General features: G+C 37.9%; 1 protein-coding gene across 2 annotated transcripts; it reads right to left on the reverse strand.

Annotated features, from left to right (window-relative positions):
- Positions 1-669: 669 nt before the first annotated feature.
- On the reverse strand, positions 670-14,986 carry srp68 (signal recognition particle 68). 2 transcript variants are annotated; one of them, XM_087787313.1, is made up of 16 exons: positions 14,861-14,986; positions 14,529-14,595; positions 13,535-13,648; positions 12,939-13,134; positions 12,562-12,644; positions 12,333-12,442; positions 9,491-9,570; positions 9,281-9,421; positions 4,112-4,210; positions 3,983-4,044; positions 3,730-3,883; positions 3,220-3,314; positions 3,037-3,160; positions 2,863-2,938; positions 2,744-2,796; positions 670-1,937 (listed from the first exon to the last, which is right to left on the reverse strand). In XM_087787313.1, exons 1-16 carry the CDS (start codon positions 14,946-14,948, stop codon positions 1,710-1,712), a joined length of 1,770 nt encoding a protein of 589 aa, XP_087643439.1. In that variant the 5' UTR covers positions 14,949-14,986; the 3' UTR covers positions 670-1,709. The 2 variants fall into 2 exon arrangements, with proteins under 2 accessions (XP_087643439.1, XP_087643431.1); XM_087787305.1 differs by having other exon boundaries at positions 3,983-4,047.
- Positions 14,987-20,936: the final 5,950 nt, after the last annotated feature.

Below are 20,936 nucleotides of genomic sequence, written 5' to 3' on the forward strand. Positions count from 1 at the left end.
CTGTGTTTTTACGAGGAAGTCGAGTTTGTTTCTGTTGAAGTTCATCTTCTCGCTGGAATCACAAACAAACACAAAAAGCGCCAAAAGAAACAAATCCGTCAACAAGTTGCTCGAAGTTTAAAGAGACGAACAAGAAAAAACAACAAATAAAGCGAGTTTTGTTTCTTTTCACTAAATAACTTCTTGAATTAATGTCAATAAAGTTTTTACAAATGACTGCCGGTTAAATATAAATACGTTTAATTATCTAAAACTATTATTGACGTTTTGTTTTTCTGTGACATGTTCAACAAACTATCAACTGGAGATTAAATATAAACAACTGTTTATTTGATGAAAAAGTAACTTTTGAGGGTTTAGTTTAGTTAAAAAAACGTTTAAAAAGTTGTATCAATAAAGTTCTATCATTTTAAAATGTATCAATAAAATGTTAACCATCTTTCATTTTTAAAGGCATCAATAATGTCACACCTGTGTAGACACTATTATTTCACTGAGTAACCGAGACAACACACCCTGCTCAGGCATGCTACACACCCTCGGCAGACACACACATATACACACACACACACACACACACACACACACACAATGACAGACACTTCCGACAAGTTCTTCTTCAGGTCCAACAAAACATAAATCAGCAGAAATATCAAATAAACACAAAGATTTGGTGAAAATAGTTTTAATAATTGAACAGAAAAACATGATTTGTTGACAATCGATGATACGAGTTGATTTTTCAATGAAGGAACGTTTGAGGATCTTCAGGTGGATCATGATCTTCAGGTGGATTCATCTGAACCTGTGTCTTCATGATCTTCAGGTGGATTCATCTGAACCTGTGTCTTCATGATCTTCAGGTGGATCATGATCTTCAGGTGGATTCATCTGAACCTGTGTCTTCATGATCTTCAGGTGGATTCATCTGAACCTGTGTCTTCATGATCTTCAGGTGGATTCATCTGAACCTGTGTCTTCATGATCTTCAGGTGGATTCATCTGAACCTGTGTCTTCATGATCTTCAGGTGGATTCATCTGAACCTGTGTCGTCATGATCTTCAGGTTGATTCATCTAAACCTGTGTCTTCATGATCTTCAGGTGGATCATGATCTTCAGGTGGATTCATCTGAACCTGTGTCTTCATGATCTTCAGGTGGATCATTATCTTCAGGTGGATTCATCTGAACCTGTCTCTTCATGATCTTCAGGTGGATTCATCTGAACCTGTGTCTTCATGATCTTCAGGTGGATCATTATCTTCAGGTGGATTCATCTAAACCCGTGTCTTCATGATCTTCAGGTGGATCATTATCTTCAGGTGGATTCATCTAAACCCGTGTCTTCATGATCTTCAGGTGGATCATGATCTTCAGGTGGATTCATCTAAACCCGTGTCTTCATGATCTTCAGGTGGATCATGATCTTCAGGTGGATTCATCTAAACATAAACACGTGATTTGGTTCAAACTCTTGATTCTTGACTTGGTTTCTCAGGACAAAAGACAAACAGAAAACTAACTACTGAGGACTTTAAATTAATCCACCCATAGATTAAAACAATGAGGGCGAAGGTCATGTATAGGTTCCTAGAGATGGCACCACAGAGCCTCGTCCTCCTTCTCCTCCGGACTCTCGAGAACCGTGGTCTTGCGTCACAGGCACTAACGATCGTTTTCAAGGAGGGTTGAGGGTTGAGATCCCGGTTTAGCTGCCGAAGCCGAAGATGCCCTTGATGTACCCGGTCAGACCTCCCTTGCCCTTCTGCTCCACGCGCTCGTCCAGCGGCGGGAAGGCGGCGTGGTTCAAGGCCAGGTCGAAGAAGAGGGGCTTGCATGGGATGGGCTGGAAGTCTGGAGGGAACCGGACCAGGTTTGGCTTCTTCCCGATCAGGGTCGAGTCCAGGTGGAAGTTCTCCAGGCGATCGCACAGAGGCTTGAGAGAGAAGACAATTGATTTGTACTTTGTTCTTCTAGTGAAGATAGATCACATGAACAGAGACATAGTTTGACGTGTTTGATTACAGTTGAAAATGGTTGGATTACAGTAGAAAATGGTTGGATTATAGTAGAAAATTGTTGGATTATAGTAGAAAATTGTTGGATTATAGTAGAAAATTGTTGGATTATAGTAGAAAATTGTTTGATTACAGTAGAAAATTGTTGGATTACAGTAGAAAATTGTTGGATTATAGTAGAAAATTGTTGGATTATAGTAGAAAATTGTTGGATTACAGTAGAAAATTGTTGGATTACAGTAGAAAATTGTTGGATCATAGTAGAAAATTGTTGGATTATAGTAGAAAATTGTTGGATTATAGTTGAAAATAGTTGGATTACAGTAGAAAATTGTTGGATTATAGTTGAAAATTGTTGGATTACAGTAGAAAATTGTTGGATAACAGTAGAAAATTGTTGGATTACAATTAAAAATGGTTGGATTATAGTTAAAAAATGTTTGATTATAGTTAAAAATTGTTTGATTATAGTTGAAAATGGTTGGATTACAGTCGAAAATAGTTTGATTACAGTAGAAAATGGTTGGATTACAGTAGAAAATTGTTGGATTACAATTAAAATTGTAATTGGATTATAGTTAAAAATTGTTTGATTATAGTTAAAAATTGTTTGATTATAGTTAAAAATTGTTTGATTATAGTTGAAACTTGTTGGATTATAGTTGAAAATAGTTTGATTACAGTTTAAATGGTTGGATTACAGTTAAATAGTTGTGGATCTTACCCGGTTGTCCTTCACCTGCTGTGGTGCAGGAACCTCCGTCATCTCCTCAGTATCTACACCAACAGAAGAAAAAAGATCCATCATGCAGTTCGAACATTACATGAAAGAAAACCTCTCACCTAAGATCGCAGCAGCTTGAAGAGAGTATTTCTCAGCATTGACTTCAGCAATGAGCTCCTGCACGTCTGGAAGATCCTGAAGACAAACATTCAAGGTCAACGGTTCATTTTCATTCATTTATACATGAAGCTGTTCTAGAGAATCTAACTATGATTACACAGTTACTAACAAACCTTGAGGCTGTTGTTGAAGTTCTTGGACTGAACTTCTTTAGCGTACTTGAGGACTCGCTCGTACAGCACCAGAGCTTCACTCCACTTCTTCACCAGCACGTACGACTGGGCGATGAAGAAACACCTGAGACCAGCAGGAACATGTCAAACCCCTGCTGACCACCATGTGATTCCAACGCCTACCTGTAGGCTTTGTAGACCAGAGTCTTGAGAGAAACCTCCTTCTGGAAGGTGTGGTCGTCCTCCAGACCCTGAAGCACTGCCAGCTCAGCCAGACTCTGAGAATATAGTTGAAAATTGTTGGATTATAGTTGAAAATTGTTGGATTACAGTTGAAAATTGTTGGATTATAGTTGAAAATTGTTGGATTATAGTTTAAATTGTTTGATTATAGTTGAAAATTGTTTGATTATAGTTGAAAATTGTTTGATTATAGTTGAAAATTGTTGGATTATAGTTGAAAATTGTTGGATTATAGTTTAAATTGTTTGATTATAGTTGAAAATTGTTTGTTTATAGTTGAAAATTGTTGGATTATAGTTGAAAATTGTTTGATTATAGTTGAAAATTGTTGGATTATAGTTGAAAATTGTTGGATTATAGTTGAAAATTGTTGGATTATAGTTGAATATTGTTGGATTCCAGTTGAAAATAGTTGTATTCCAGTTGAAACAACAGTCAAGAGGTTGAGACCTGCAGGATGATGTCATAGAGGCGGATCAGGTCCTGTGGTCGAGGTCCTCTCTTGCTCTCGTCGGTCTCGGGCTCCTTGAGTTTGGCCTGCAGAGTGTGAGCCATGCTCTCGTTCCTCTTCACCAGGGTGCACAGCTTGATGTAGGTCAGGTAGCTGAGAAGACAACCCTCCAGTTCATAAAGTACATAAGCAGTGGCGGGTCATCTTGACCCGGAGACGACAGGAGGGTCAAACGAGGGTCAATCTACAAACCTGTGCAGGAACTGCACGTTGGACACTTTGGCGTTGTCGCCCTCCACGCTGCGCTCTCGCTGCTTCTGTCGCGACAAACGAGAACCTGATGAAGACCACGACCCTGAAGGAGCGTCCAGAGATACCTACAGTCTCGCTCTTCAGCTCCTCCTTCACCGACTGGATGGTGTCTCTGCACTCGGCCAGAAGAGTCTCGTACAGATGCTCCTTGGTCTCCTCGTTGGCCGCCTGAAGACACGGAGACATGACGTCACTTAATTAATTGTAAAAGTACGAGTAGAATTAGAAGAATTAGTAGTAAAAGTAATAGTGGTAAAAGTAGTAGAAGAAGAAAAAGTAGCAGTAGTAGAAAAAGTAGAAGTAGCAGAAGTAGTAGTATAAGTAGTAGTAAGTAGACAACAGTGTTTTTAAAGTTGAATGAAGTTTCCAGGTGTGAGTTGATGAAAGTATGTGAAGGTCAAAGTGGAAGGAGTTGAAACATGAGTTGAAGCTCTTTCCATTCAAGTGAATGGGGGAAAAAAAGTAGAAAAAGAGGAATAAAAGAAAGATAGGACAATGGCCTGAATGACGGAACGAGATGAATTGATAAAAGTTTGAAAAGTTCAAATCGGATAAAAGTTGTAGGAGGAGACGTGGAACAAAGTTGAGGTCAGAAGAGCATCAGTGGAGCCTTCAGCATTAACACTATAACTGCCTTCAGCATTCACTCAATAACTGCCTTCAGCATTCACTCAATAACTGCCTTCAGCATTCACTCAATAACTGCCTTCAGCATTCACTCAATAACTGCCTTCAGCATTCACTCAATAACTGCCTTCAGCATTCACTCAATAACAAAATAACCATCTTCCTCAGGAAGAACAGACAGAAGTGAAAAATGATCGATAAAAACACTTTCTGTATCATTTCAATGATAATAACTTAATCCCCTCAAACCTAAACACCTTAAATCAGGAAGGATGTTGTCAGATGTCAAAGCTGAACTCAGACACACCAGCAGAAGTGACAGTCGACTCACAAGAGGATCTACAGAGAAGAATGTGGCCTCGAGGTGAAGTATGTGGATCAGCAACATGTCATTCCTGGAGCGTCAGAGGGTCCAATACTTGTGACACATGTGTGTCTCACTCCTCACTCTCTCATCCAAACACTCCCTTCGCTCGGCAGCTTCTTATCAAAACATCTCGACGTGAAGAACGTAAATACTAGGAGGCGACGCGAGGAAGAATCAGCATCAAGATTATTTAGAAAACATTCCTATGACTTAATACTTTTATTTTCTTCATCTGCTGAAGCAAATGAATCATCTTTTTATTGTGAAAAATAAAACAACCCACTAATGAAAATACAGTATGAATGCTGAGCCTGCTGTGCTGTGGAAGTAGTAGTGGAATTAGTATTAGTAGTTAATGTAGTAGTAGTAGAATTAGTATTAGTAGTTAATGTAGTAGTAGTAGTGGAATTAGTATTTAAAGTAGAAGTAGTAGAACATTAAAAGTAGTAGTGGAATAAGCAGTAGTATTAGTAGAAGTAGTAGTGGAATTAGTTAAAGTAGAAGTAGTAGAACATTAAAAGTAGCAGTGAAATAAGTAGTAGTATTAGTAGAAGTAGTTAAAGTAGTCGTGGAATTAGTAGTAAAAGTAGAAGTAGTAGAAATATAAAGGTAGTAGTGGAATTAATAATAGTATTAGTAGTAGAAGTTGTAGTGGAAGTAGTAGTTACAGTAGAAGTGGAATTAGTAGTAAAAGAAGTAGCAATAATACTAGTAGAAGTAGTAGTGGAATTAGTATTTAAAGTAGAAGTGGAAGTTGTAGTAAAAGTATGAGTAGGTCAAAGTGGAAGGAGTTGAAACACGAGTTGAAGAATGTCCCCATTGAAATGAATGGGGTAGAAAAAGAGGAATAAAACAAAGAGTGGAAGAGATAAAAGAAAGATAGAACATAGCCTGCATTTCGGAAACGAGCTGAATTGATAACTGTTTGAACCACATCTCCTCCCACAAATTGTATCCGATTTGAACGGTTCAAATTTGTGGGAGGAGATGTGGAACAAAGTTGAGGTCAGAAGAAAACAGGATCTTAATTGTGTGACTGTTTCCCAGCATTCACACGAGGAAAAAGGTAAAAAAAGAGGAAAGCTAGAACATAACCCAGAAGATTATTTTGTCCGTTGATAAACATGTCGTCGGTCACAGTATTAAATCATTTCAGACGCACATAAGAACGACGACAACGACGATTCTTTAGGACGCACAAAAGTGTTGGAATGTTACAAAGAAATTTCACTAGAAACAAACTTCTGACGTCCCTCCAGAGGGCTTGTGATACCGGCCCAGAACCAACACCCTGGTAAAGACCTGCAGAGCCGGTTCCACTCGTTCGAGACTCTCGTCAGAAAGAAAGTCATTAGGGCGACAATTGTGTAACGATTGTGTGACAATTGTGTAACGAGCGGAGGTGAGACGAGCTGGAGCTTCGACACCATCCGACACTGAAGTGACCCCACGTGAAGAGGATCCAACATACGTGGAAGTGAGGCGTGGGTGCGGCGACGCCCTTTGTGTAGAAATGCCCAGAATGCAGTTGTGCGATAAGACGGCATGCCAGAGACGTGAGTGGCTGAGGGCGTGATGACGGGCGGCACCTCTGGGTGTGCACAACCTCCGGGTACAGGCCCGGTTACAGGCCCGGGAGGAGCGACACGTGGCACCAGCAAATTAAAACCCTCAGAGAACCACCCACTGAAGACGACCAAACTTTTCCATTTCCTGACAGTTACAGTGTGACGCCCCCTGGTGGAGGATCAGGGCCCCTGAGTGGATCTGATCCATTAGTCTGTGGATCTGATCCATTAGTAAGGTGATCTGATCCATTAGTAAGGTGATCTGATCCATTAGTCTGTGGATCTGATCCATTAGTAAGTGGATCTGATCCATTAGTCTGTGGATCTGATACATTAGTAAGTGGATCTGATCCATTAGTAAGTGGATCTGATCCATTAGTCTGTGGATCTGATCCATTAGTAAGTGGATCTGATCCATTAGTCTGTGGATCTGATCCATTAGTCTGTGGATCTGATCCATTAGTAAGTGGATCTGATCCATTAGTAAGTAGCTCTGATCCATTAGTAAGTGGCTCTGATCCATTAGTAAGTGGCTCTGATCCATTAGTAAGTGGATCTGATCCATTAGTAAGTGGATCTGATCCATATTAAGTGGATCTGATCCATTAGTAAGTGGATCTGATCCATTAGTCTGTGGATCTGATCCATTAGTAAGTGGATCTGATCCATTAGTAAGTGGATCTGATCCATAGTAAGTGGATCTGATCCATTAGTAAGTGGATCTGATCCATTAGTAAGTGGATCTGATCCATTAGTAAGTGGATCTGATCCATTAGTAAGTGGATCTGATCCATTAGTAAGTGGCTCTGATCCATTAGTAAGTGGATCTGATCCATTAGTAAGTGGATCTGATCCATATTAAGTGGATCTGATCCATTAGTAAGTGGATCTGATCCATTAGTAAGTGGATCTGATCCATTAGTCTGTGGATCTGATCCATTAGTAAGTGGATCTGATCCATTAGTCTGTGGATCTGATCCATTAGTAAGTGGATCTGATCCATTAGTAAGTGGATCTGATCCATTAGTAAGTGGATCTGATCCATAGTAAGTGGATCTGATCCATTAGTAAGTGGATCTGATCCATTAGTAAGTGGATCTGATCCATAGTAAGTGGATCTGATCCATTAGTAAGTGGATCTGATCCATTAGTAAGTGGATCTGATCCATTAGTAAGTGGATCTGATCCATTAGTAAGTGGATCAGATCCATTAATAAGTGGAGGTCACATGATGACAGTGACCCCTGGACTCACAGCAACAGGTTCAGACGGGAGAGTTTTATTCTGTTGAATCGGACGCGCGTCGATCAAAACAGTCGATTCTGTGACGATATTTCGCTTCATAATTTGTTTACGATCAGATGCTTGAGGAAAGAAAGTAACACGTCTGATGGAAATGATGTAAAATTCAATTGTGGAAGTAGAAGTAGTTTTTATAGTTAAAGTAGAAGAAGTGGAATTAGTAGTAAAAGTAGAAGAAGTAGAAATGTAAAAGTAGTAGTGTAATTAGTAATAGTATTAGTAGTAGTGGAAGTAGTAGTAGTAGTAGTAGTGGAAGTAGTAGTGTAATTAGTAAAAGTAGTAGTAGTAGTGGTAGAAGTAGAAGTAGTAAAAGTAGTAGTAGTAGTAGAAGTAGTAATAGTATAAGTAGTAGTGTAATTAGTAAAATAATTAGTAGTAGAAGTAGAAGTGTAATTAGTAATAGTATTAGTAGTAGAAATAGTAGTGTAATTAGTAAAAGTAGTAGTAGTAGTGGTAGAAGTAGAAGTAGTAAAAGTAGTAGTAGTAGTAGAAGTAGTAATAGTATAAGTAGTAGTGTAATTAGTAAAATAATTAGTAGTAGAAGTAGAAGTGTAATTAGTAATAGTATTAGTAGTAGAAATAGTAGTGGAAGTAGTAATAGTATAAGTAGTAGTGTAATTAGTAATAGTATTAGAAGTAGAAGTAGTAGTGGAAGTAGTAATAGTATAAGTAGTAGTGTAATTAGTAAAATAATTAGTAGTAGAAGTAGTAGTTAAAGTACAAGAAGTTGAATTAGTAGTAAAATTAGCAGGTGTAGAAATGTAAAAGTAGTAGTAGAATTGGTAGTATAAATATAAGTAGTAATAGTATTATGATCAGATGCATGAGGGAAAAAAAGTAAAACATCTGATAGAAATGATGTAAAAACATGTGATAGAAAGTCATGTAGTTTCAAGAACACACACCATTTATCTTATGTTCTCTATGAACTCTCATCGACCTCTCATCGACCTCTCATCGACCTCTCATCGACCTCTCATCGACCTCTCATCGACCTCTCATCGACCTCTCATCGATCTCTCATCGACCTCTCATCGACCTCTCATCGACCTCTCATCGATCTCTCATCGACCTCTCATCGACCTCTCATCGACGTCTTATCGACCTCTTATCGACGTCTTATCGACCTCTTATCGACGTCTTATCGATCTCTTATCGACCTCTTATCGACCTCTTATCGACCTCTTATCGACCTCTTATCGACGTCTTATCGACGTCTTATCGACGTCTTATCGACCTCTTATCGACCTCTTATCGACCTCTTATCGACCTCTTATCGACCTCTTATCGACCTCTCATCGACCTCTCATCGACCTCTCATCGACCTCTTATCGACCTCTCATCGATCGTGAATCAACCTTCTGAGCCACTGACCTGAGCGATGGCAGCCTCGTTGTCCTCCAGTCCCAGCAGGAAGACTCGGGCCTTGTCGTTCTTGACGGGCACCAGGCGTCCTCTCCACTCCACCTCACTCATGGTGGCAGCTTGCTTGGTCCTGGCCTGAGTGATCAGGGTCTGGAGGACGAAGAAGGTTAGTTCAAGAGTTCAGGAGAGTCGTGGACGTTCAGAGAGTGGCTTCATCACCTCCAGCTTCTCGGCCATCATGCCTCCTCCTCCTCCGGCCAGCCTCATCTGCATCAGGTCGTTGATGGCGTTCTGGTCGCCTGGAGGTTCATGTTGAGGACAACAAGAGTCACACCATTAAAAGAAGGTTAACTCTGGAGAAATACAGTACGACGTGCATCTGTGGTGAGGAATCACAAGAAGAAACATCACAACTTTACACCTCGAGACCTTCAGCAGGAGATGAACGACAGAAGAACTGAACCTGAACCACGAGTCAAACCAGAGCAAGATCTGAGCATCGTTCACATGCTGCTACTAAAATAAATGAATGAAGAAGAAGGAGGCGGAAGAGGAGGAGAAGAAGAAGGATGAGGGCGAGAGAGGATGGGGAGAAGGAGGAGGATGAGGAGGAGAATGAGAAGGAAGGGGAGGTGGAGAAGGAGGAGGATGAGGAGGAGAATGAGAAGGAAGAGGAGGTGGAGAAGGAGAAGGATGAGGAGAAGAAGGATGAGGGTGAGGTGGAGAAGGAGGAGGAGAAGAAGGATGAGGGCGAGGAGGAGAAGGATGAGAGGAGGAGGAGAAGAAGGAGGAGGATGAGGGGGAGAATGAGAAGGAAGAGGAGGTGGAGAAGGATGAGGAGAAGAAGGATGAGGGGGAGAATGAGAAGGAAGAGGAGGTGGAGAAGGAGGAGGAGAAGAAGGATGAGGGCGAGGAGGAGAAGGATGAGGGCAAGGAGGAGGAGAAGAAGGAGGAGGATGAGGGGGAGAATGAGAAGGAAGAGGAGGTGGAGAAGGAGAAGGAGGAGGATGAGGAGAAGAAGGATGAGGATGAGGGGGAGGATGAAGTTGAGGATGATGAGAAGAAGGAGGAAGAGGAAGATGAAGAGGAGGAGAAGGATGAGGAGGAGAAGGAGGAGGAGGAGGAGAAGGTTGAGGATGATGATAAAATTCATGTTAACGTCTCTCTCCTTCGTTCCATATTGAAGTGACTATTGTGAATAACAGGTCAACACAAGAGCAGCTTCTTCTTCTTCTAGTGAGTAAATAACATGAGATCATAGGTTCAAACTGACCGATGTTATAATCACATGTAAAACTGACCGATATTATAAGCACATGTAAAACTGACCGATATTATAAGCACATGTAAAACTGACCGATATTATAATCACATGTAAAACTGACCGATATTATAAGCACATGTAAAACTGACCGATATTATAAGCACATGTAAAACTGACCGATATTATAAGCACATGTAAAACTGACCGATATTATAAGCACATGTAAAACTGACCGATATTCTAATCACATGTAAAACTGACCGATATTATAAGCACATGTAAAACTGACCGATATTTAAGCACATGTAAAACTGACCGATATTATAAGCACATGTAAAACTGACCGATATTATAAGCACATGTAAAACTGACCGATATTCTAATCACATGTAAAACTGACCGATGTTATAAGCACATGTAAAACTGACCGATATTCTAATCACATGTAAAACTGACCGATATTTAAGCACATGTAAAACTGACCGATATTATAAGCACATGTAAAACTGACCGATATTATAAGCACATGTAAAACTGACCGATATTTAAGCACATGTAAAACTGACCGATATTATAAGCACATGTAAAACTGACCGATATTATAAGCACATGTAAAACTGACCGATATTTAAGCACATGTAAAACTGACCGATATTATAAGCACATGTAAAACTGACCGATATTATAAGCACATGTAAAACTGACCGATATTATAAGCACATGTAAAACTGACCGATATTCTAATCACATGTAAAACTGACCGATATTATAAGCACATGTAAAACTGACCGATATTATAAGCACATGTAAAACTGACCGATATTCTAATCACATGTAAAACTGACCGATGTTATAAGCACATGTAAAACTGACCGATATTATAAGCACATGTAAAACTGACCGATGTTATAAGCACATGTACAACTGACCGATATTATAAGCACATGTAAAACTGACCAATGTTATAATCACATGTACAACTGACCGATATTATAAGCACATGTAAAACTGACCGATGTTATAATCACATGTACAACTGACCGATATTATAAGCACATGTAAAACTGACCGATGTTATAAGCACATGTAAAACTGACCGATGTTATAATCACATGTACAACTGACCGATATTATAAGCACATGTAAAACTGACCGATGTTATAAGCACATGTAAAACTGACCGATGTTATAAGCACATGTAAAACTGACTGATATTATAAGCACATGTACAACTGACCGATATTATAAGCACATGTAAAACTGACCGATGTTATAATCACATGTAAAACTGACCGATATTATAATCACATGTAAAACTGACCGATATTATAATCACATGTAAAACTGACCGATGTTATAATCACATGTAAAACTGACCGATGTTATAATCACATGTAAAACTGACCGATATTATAATCACATGTAAAACTGACTGATATTATAATCACATGTAAAACTGACTGATATTATAAGCACATGTAAAACTGACCGATATTATAAGCACATGTAAAACTGACCGATGTTATAAGCACATGTAAAACTGACCGATATTATAAGCACATGTAAAACTGACTGATATTATAAGCACATGTAAAACTGACCGATATTATAAGCACATGTAAAACTGACCGATGTTATAAGCACATGTAAAACTGACCGATATTATAATCACATGTAAAACTGACCGATATTATAAGCACATGTAAAACTGACTGATATTATAAGCACATGTAAAACTGACCGATATTATAAGCACATGTAAAACTGACTGATATTATAAGCACATGTAAAACTGACCGATGTTATAAGCACAGTAGCGGATGTTCGGAGAGATCTCGTCGACGCGCTGACGGTACAGAACCAGCAGGTCCTCGGTGAAGGCACAGGCCAGCTTCTCGTAGATGGTTCTGGTCGACGAGAAAAAAGATGCAAACACCAGTTGTGAGACAAAAATACACGTTTACAACCATTATAATGCGATAAAAGGAAAATAAATAAGATTAAATGTTAAACAAGGAGAACTTACTTGCACTTGTTAAAAGCTTCCATCGCTTTTTTCCATTCCTGCAGCTCGAACTCTACCATCCCTGTGAGATACGACCTGTAGGCCTGGAAACATACTTGTTCATAAACATGTCACAGCAGTGGAAACATAGAGAACAGATTAGATATAAAGTTAATACTATTGTTTTATTATGATTTAAAACTTAAATACATACAAGATTAAATATAAAATATGTTTATTATTATTTAAAACTTTAATACGACAGTACAAGTTGCAGAGCAACAATAAGTAGTAGTGAAGTACAAACACAGACCTGAGGGAGTTAAACATTAACATTAGATTTTAGTTAAATAATCTCAACAATAAAGAGATGCACTGATGAACCCCTAAGGTGGTACCTGAGCCTCCAGCTTGGTCTTGGCGTCGACTCTGGGGCTCTCGCACAGCTTCTCCAGCTTCTCGCCGTGCTTGGCTGCTTTCCTGAGCCGAGCCAGCAGATGGAAACGCTTGCGAGGCTCAGTGTTTGCCTCTTGCTTCAGCTGCATGGCGTAGCTCCAGGCCCGCTCCGCCTCCATCAGCACCAGCAGGAGATACCTGGAGGGACGACAGCTCGTTGATCCTGACGTAGAATCACTCACAACATCTTTCACATCACGAGTGCAACCCTTGAAATCACTAGTTTAAGGCTGAATTTATCTTTTCATTTGTCCTTTTTGTAACCATTTCTTGCCCCTCAAAATACATTTTAAAAATGTGTAACAACGAGATACAATCATACAATTGTTGAGTTGCTACTGACAACATTTTATTCCTTCCATATTGACTTATTATTATCTTTTCCCCTCATAATAAAGCTCTTTCTTGGCCTGACAGCAGCTTCAGTCAAAAACACATCATCTGGCCGTCGATAAATGTCTCTGCATCACAGTCACAGAACCTCCACTTTATTCATTAAAAAAATACATTTAGCGTAAACATTTGCATCACGACTTGCCTGCTGTCGGTGAGAATATCTTGAGTTATTTTCTTGCCGGTATATTTGTGCCGGTTTCCCATCTTGAAGCCCAGAGTCTTCCGTAGTCGGCGCAGGCGACGGGAGCAGTAACCCCTGAGAAAACACAAGTTTTCAGACACACGACGTCTTTAAGGAGAAGATAAATCATCCATATTCAGCGAGAGACTTGTAAACCTGAAGGTTTTCTTCTGTGCCTTCATAAACCATTCAGGGAACATAAACTTGGAGCTTTAAATAAATACCCTTAAGGCAGAAGATGAAATACTCTCTACAAGGAAACTGCAGTGTTAACATTGTAATATTTATTTTCTCTTATAACGACAATGTAGGGAGTATTTAAAGTATTGTTTTGATACGAATCATCTCATTCATGATTCAAACTACATAAATACTTCTGCCATGATGGATTCTTATTATGAAAGTACAGGGTCGTCTCTGAATGGACTGGATTGATCAATAAAAACATCAAAAATGTATTGATCAGATCATCTGAAAACTGAAGCGATTAAGACTCAACTTATTGAATTCTAGAAAAGTAAACATGTATTTTGTTTGATGTCACAGCTCGACGTGTCGGTGAAGAGTTCGCTGAACCATATGGTGACACAAAAGTCAACACAACTAAACCAGAGACTTGAGTTTTTACACCAACATCACACATTTAACATCAACAAACGTATGAAAACAATATGTCAGAGTAGAACTAGACTGTAGTTTATAGTTGTAGTTTCACCTGCATCTCTGATTAAAGTAACAGTTTATGTTGAGTTTTCCTCTTGATAAATGACATTCACCTGATGATTAAATTCTCACCTGTATCTCTGTTTATAGTAACAGTTTATGTAGAGTCTTCTTCTTGATAAATGACATTTACCTGATGATTAAATTCTCACCTGCATCTCTGATTATAGTAACAGTTTATGTAGAGTCTTCTTCTTGATAAATGACATTTACCTGATCATTAAAATCTCACCTGTATCTCTGATAGTCTCCGTGTCTGAGTCCATGTTGCTGCTGAGACTCTTTGATAATCTGTAAAACTGGTTTCCTGCGTTAAAGACACAACCTGGAGCTGGAATATCAACAGCAACGACTAGTTTTCACTGCAACACACCGCGTGGCGTGAGTTAGCAGAAGTTTAAACACATTAAAATGCTTATAATGAGACTTTAGCTGCTGTAGCTTCTTAGCTTCTCTCTATGACACGTAGCCTAACAGCGAAGCTAACGAAGCTAAGCCTCAGCGAAGCTTCAAACGAGTCTCTAAAAACCAAACAAATGTTAGTATCACGAGCGTCAAGGATACTCTCTAGACCCAGGTTTCCATCCCGAGAGTTTTCCTTGTTTTCGTCCGACAGGGAAAGTTTGGGCTCGATCTGCTTCTCCGCTGCCATCTTTCAATGCTAACCGCTAATGCTAACACATGCCAAGAAGAGCCGAGGACGGGGATGGGAGGGGCCACGTGAAGTCTCGCGATAGGATGTAGAGCTCGACGAGAACTTCTGTCGTCCCGTCATGACGTCATAGATTTGTAAACGCTTTTTACCATCAACATCTTTCTTTACTAGTCATTACATATAATATGACTTAATAACATCTTTCTTTACTAGTCATTACATATAATATGACTTAATAACATCTTTCTTTACTAGTCATTACATATAATATGACTTAATAACATCTCTCTTTACTAGTCATTACATATAATATGACTTAATAACATCTTTCTTTACTAGTCATTACATATAATATGACTTAATAACATCTTTCTTTACTAGTCATTACATATAATATGACTTAATAACATCTTTCTTTACTAGTCATTACATATAATATGACTTAATAACATCTTTCTTTACTAGTCATTACATATATGACTTAATAACATCTTTCTTTACTAGTCATTACATATAATATGACTTAATAACATCTTTCTTTACTGTCATTACATATAATATGACTTAATAACATCTTTCTTTACTAGTCATTACATATAATATGACTTAATAACATCTTTCTTTACTAGTCATTACATATATGACTTAATAACATCTTTCTTTACTAGTCATTACATATAATATGACTTAATAACATCTTTCTTTACTAGTCATTACATATAATATGACTTAATAACATCTTTCTTTACTAGTCATTACATATAATATGACTTAATAACATCTTTCTTTACTAGTCATTACATATAATATGACTTAATAACATCTTTCTTTACTAGTCATTACATATAATATGACTTAATAACATCTTTCTTTACTAGTCATTACATATAATATAACTTAATAACATCTTTCTTTACTAGTCATTACATATAATATGACTTAATAACATCTTTCTTTACTAGTCATTACATATAATATGACTTAATAACATCTTTCTTTACTAGTCATTACATATAATATGACTTAATAACATCTTTCTTTACTAGTCATTACATATAATATGACTTAATAACATCTTTCTTTACTAGTCATTACATATAATATGACTTAATAACATCTTTCTTTACTAGTCATTACATATATGACTTAATAACATCTTTCTTTACTAGTCATTACATATAATATGACTTAATAACATCTTTCTTTACTAGTCATTACATATAATATGACTTAATAACATCTTTCTTTACTAGTCATTACATATAATATGACTTAATAACATCTTTCTTTACTAGTCATTACATATAATATGACTTAATAACATCTTTCTTTACTAGTCATTACATATAATATGACTTAATAACATCTTTCTTTACTAGTCATTACATATAATATGACTTAATAACATCTTTCTTTACTAGTCATTACATATATGACTTAATAACATCTTTCTTTACTAGTCATTACATATAATATGACTTAATAACATCTTTCTTTACTAGTCATTACATATAATATGACTTAATAACATCTTTCTTTACTAGTCATTACATATAATATGACTTAATAACATCTTTCTTTACTAGTCATTACATCATCATATCTTCTTCTGTGTCGTTTCTTGAAACTTAAACATCGTTTTTAACAAACAGGTTAAAGAAAAACAAGACAAAATAAAAATCTCAATAAATTCAAAAAAACTTTATTGAATTTTTCTTTCTTTTCAATAAATAACACTGTAAAGACTTTTAACCTTTTAACTTATTGTCCTTCTGGAGATCTAGATGTTCTTCTGCTGCAGTGATGAAGATAATGATGTTGACTCTGAGATCTAGATGTTCTTCTGCTGCAGTGATGAAGATAATGATGTTGACTCTGAGATCTAGATGTTCTTCTGCTGCAGTGATGAAGATAATGATGTTGACTCTTAAGATCTAGATGTTCTTCTGCTGCAGTGATGAAGATAATGATGTTGACTCTGAGATCTAGATGTTCTTCTGCTGCAGTGATGAAGATAATGATGTTGACTCTTAAGATCTAGATGTTCTTCTGCTGCAGTGATGAAGATAATGATGTTGACTCTGAGATCTAGATGTTCTTCTGCTGCAGTGATGAAGATAATGATGTTGACTCTGAGATCTAGATGTTCTTCTGCTGCAGTGATGAAGATAATGATGTTGACTCTTAAGATCTAGATGTTCTTCTGCTGCAGTGATGAAGATAATGATGTTGACTCTTAAGATCTAGATGTTCTTCTGCTGCAGTGATGAAGATAATGATGTTGACTCTGAGATCTAGATGTTCTTCTGCTGCAGTGATGAAGATAATGATGTTGACTCTTAAGATCTAGATGTTCTTCTGCTGCAGTGATGAAGATAATGATGTTGACTCTTAAGATCTAGATGTTCTTCTGCTGCAGTGATGAAGATAATGATGTTGACTCTGAGATCTAGATGTTCTTCTGCTGCAGTGATGAAGATAATGATGTTGACTCTGAGATCTAGATGTTCTTTTGCTGCAGTTATGAAGATAATGATGTTGACTCTGAGATCTAGATGTTCTTCTGCTGCAGTGATGAAGATAATGATGTTGACTCTGAGATCTAGATGTTCTTCTGCTGCAGTGATGAAGATAATGATGTTGACTCTGAGATCTAGATGTTCTTCTGCTGCAGTGATGAAGATAATGATGTTGACTCTTAAGATCTAGATGTTCTTCTGCTGCAGTGATGAAGATAATGTTGTTGACTCTGAGATCTAGATGTTCTTCTGCTGCAGTGATGAAGATAATGATGTTGACTCTGAGATCTAGATGTTCTTCTGCTGCAGTGATGAAGATAATGATGTTGACTCTGAGATCTAGATGTTCTTCTGCTGCAGTGATGAAGATAATGATGTTGACTCTGAGATCTAGATGTTCTTCTGCTGCAGTGATGAAGATAATGATGTTGACTCTGAGATCTAGATGTTCTTCTGCTGCAGTGATGAAGATAATGATGTTGACTCTGAGATCTAGATGTTCTTCTGCTGCAGTGATGAAGATAATGATGTTGACTCTGAGATCTAGATGTTCTTCTGCTGCAGTGATGAAGATAATGATGTTGACTCTTAAGATCTAGATGTTCTTCTGCTGCAGTGATGAAGATAATGATGTTGACTCTGAGATCTAGATGTTCTTCTGCTGCAGTGATGAAGATAATGATGTTGACTCTGAGATCTAGATGTTCTTCTGCTGCAGTGATGAAGATAATGATGTTGACTCTTAAGATCTAGATGTTCTTCTGCTGCAGTGATGAAGATAATGATGTTGACTCTGAGATCTAGATGTTCTTCTGCTGCAGTGATGAAGATAATGATGTTGACTCTGAGATCTAGATGTTCTTCTGCTGCAGTGATGAAGATAATGATGTTGACTCTGAGATCTAGATGTTCTTCTGCTGCAGTGATGAAGATAATGATGTTGACTCTTAAGATCTAGATGTTCTTCTGCTGCAGTGATGAAGATAATGATGTTGACTCTGAGATCTAGATGTTCTTCTGCTGCAGTGATGAAGATAATGATGTTGACTCTGAGATCTAGATGTTCTTCTGCTGCAGTGATGAAGATAATGATGTTGACTCTTAAGATCTAGATGTTCTTCTGCTGCAGTGATGAAGATAATGATGTTGACTCTGAGATCTAGATGTTCTTCTGCTGCAGTGATGAAGATAATGATGTTGACTCTGAGATCTAGATATTCTTCTGCTGCAGTTATGAAGATAATGATGTTGACTCTGAGATCTAGATGTTCTTCTGCTGCAGTGATGAAGATAATGATGTTGACTCTGAGATCTAGATGTTCTTCTGCTGCAGTGATGAAGATAATGATGTTGACTCTGAGATCTAGATGTTCTTCTGCTGCAGTGATGAAGATAATGATGTTGACTCTGAGATCTAGATGTTCTTCTGCTGCAGTGATGAAGATAATGATGTTGACTCTGAGATCTAGATGTTCTTCTGCTGCAGTGATGAAGATAATGATGTTGACTCTGAGATCTAGATGTTCTTCTGCTGCAGTGATGAAGATAATGATGTTGACTCTGAGATCTAGATGTTCTTCTGCTGCAGTGATGAAGATAATGATGTTGACTCTTAAGATCTAGATGTTCTTCTGCTGCAGTGATGAAGATAATGATGTTGACTCTGAGATCTAGATGTTCTTCTGCTGCAGTGATGAAGATAATGATGTTGACTCTTAAGATCTAGATGTTCTTCTGCTGCAGTGATGAAGATAATGATGTTGACTCTGAGATCTAGATGTTCTTCTGCTGCAGTGATGAAGATAATGTTGTTGACTCTGAGATCTAGATGTTCTTCTGCTGCAGTGATGAAGATAATGATGTTGACTCTGAGATCTAGATGTTCTTCTGCTGCAGTGATGAAGATAATGATGTTGACTCTGAGATCTAGATGTTCTTCTGCTGCAGTGATGAAGATAATGATGTTGACTCTGAGATCTAGATGTTCTTCTGCTGCAGTGATGAAGATAATGATGTTGACTCTTAAGATCTAGATGTTCTTCTGCTGCAGTGATGAAGATAATGATGTTGACTCTGAGATCTAGATGTTCTTCTGCTGCAGTGATGAAGATAATGATGTTGACTCTGAGATCTAGATGTTCTTCTGCTGCAGTGATGAAGATAATGATGTTGACTCTTAAGATCTAGATGTTCTTCTGCTGCAGTGATGAAGATAATGATGTTGACTCTGAGATCTAGATGTTCTTCTGCTGCAGTGATGAAGATAATGATGTTGACTCTGAGATCTAGATGTTCTTCTGCTGCAGTGATGAAGATAATGATGTTGACTCTGAGATCTAGATGTTCTTCTGCTGCAGTGATGAAGATAATGATGTTGACTCTGAGATCTAGATGTTCTTCTGCTGCAGTGATGAAGATAATGATGTTGACTCTTAAGATCTAGATGTTCTTCTGCTGCAGTGATGAAGATAATGATGTTGACTCTGAGATCTAGATGTTCTTCTGCTGCAGTGATGAAGATAATGATGTTGACTCTGAGATCTAGATGTTCTTCTGCTGCAGTGATGAAGATAATGATGTTGACTCTGAGATCTAGATGTTCTTCTGCTGCAGTGATGAAGATAATGATGTTGACTCTGAGATCTAGATGTTCTTCTGCTGCAGTGATGAAGATAATGATGTTGACTCTTAAGATCTAGATGTTCTTCTGCTGCAGTGATGAAGATAATGATGTTGACTCTGAGATCTAGATGTTCTTCTGCTGCAGTGATGAAGATAATGATGTTGACTCTGAGATCTAGATGTTCTTCTGCTGCAGTGATGAAGATAATGATGTTGACTCTGAGATCTAGATGTTCTTCTGCTGCAGTGATGAAGATAATGATGTTGACTCTGAGATCTAGATGTTCTTCTGCTGCAGTGATGAAGATAATGATGTTGACTCTTAAGATCTAGATGTTCTTCTGCTGCAGTGATGAAGATAATGATGTTGACTCTGAGATCTAGATGTTCTTCTGCTGCAGTGATGAAGATAATGATGTTGACTCTGAGATCTAGATGTTCTTCTGCTGCAGTGATGAAGATAATGATGTTGACTCTTAAGATCTAGATGTTCTTCTGCTGCAGTGATGAAGATAATGATGTTGACTCTGAGATCTAGATGTTCTTCTGCTGCAGTGATGAAGATAATGATGTTGACTCTGAGATCTAGATGTTCTTCTGCTGCAGTGATGAAGATAATGATGTTGACTCTGAGATCTAGATGTTCTTCTGCTGCAGTGATGAAGATAATGATGTTGACTCTGAGATCTAGATGTTCTTCTGCTGCAGTGATGAAGATAATGATGTTGACTCTGAGATCTAGATGTTCTTCTGCTGCAGTGATGAAGATAATGATGTTGACTCTTAAGATCTAGATGTTCTTCTGCTGCAGTGATGAAGATAATGATGTTGACTCTGAGATCTA

Source organism: Callionymus lyra, chromosome 1, assembly GCF_982586985.1.
Source record: "Callionymus lyra chromosome 1, fCalLyr1.hap1.1, whole genome shotgun sequence".
Lineage (NCBI taxonomy): Eukaryota > Metazoa > Chordata > Actinopteri > Syngnathiformes > Callionymidae > Callionymus > Callionymus lyra.

What these genes read in the sequence shown, in the direction of transcription:
- srp68 (XM_087787305.1), bottom strand. Translation starts at nt 14,948, where the DNA reads ATGGCAGCGGAGAAGCAGATCGAGCCCAAACTTTCCCTGTCGGACGAA. An exon ending in AGGAGCTGAAGAGCGAGACT is followed by an intron (nt 4,048 to 4,111) that starts GTAGGTATCTCT and finishes TTGTCGCGACAG; the next exon opens with AAGCAGCGAGAGCGCAGCGT. An exon ending in CTGGTCTACAAAGCCTACAG is followed by an intron (nt 3,161 to 3,219) that starts GTAGGCGTTGGA and finishes TGCTGGTCTCAG; the next exon opens with GTGTTTCTTCATCGCCCAGT.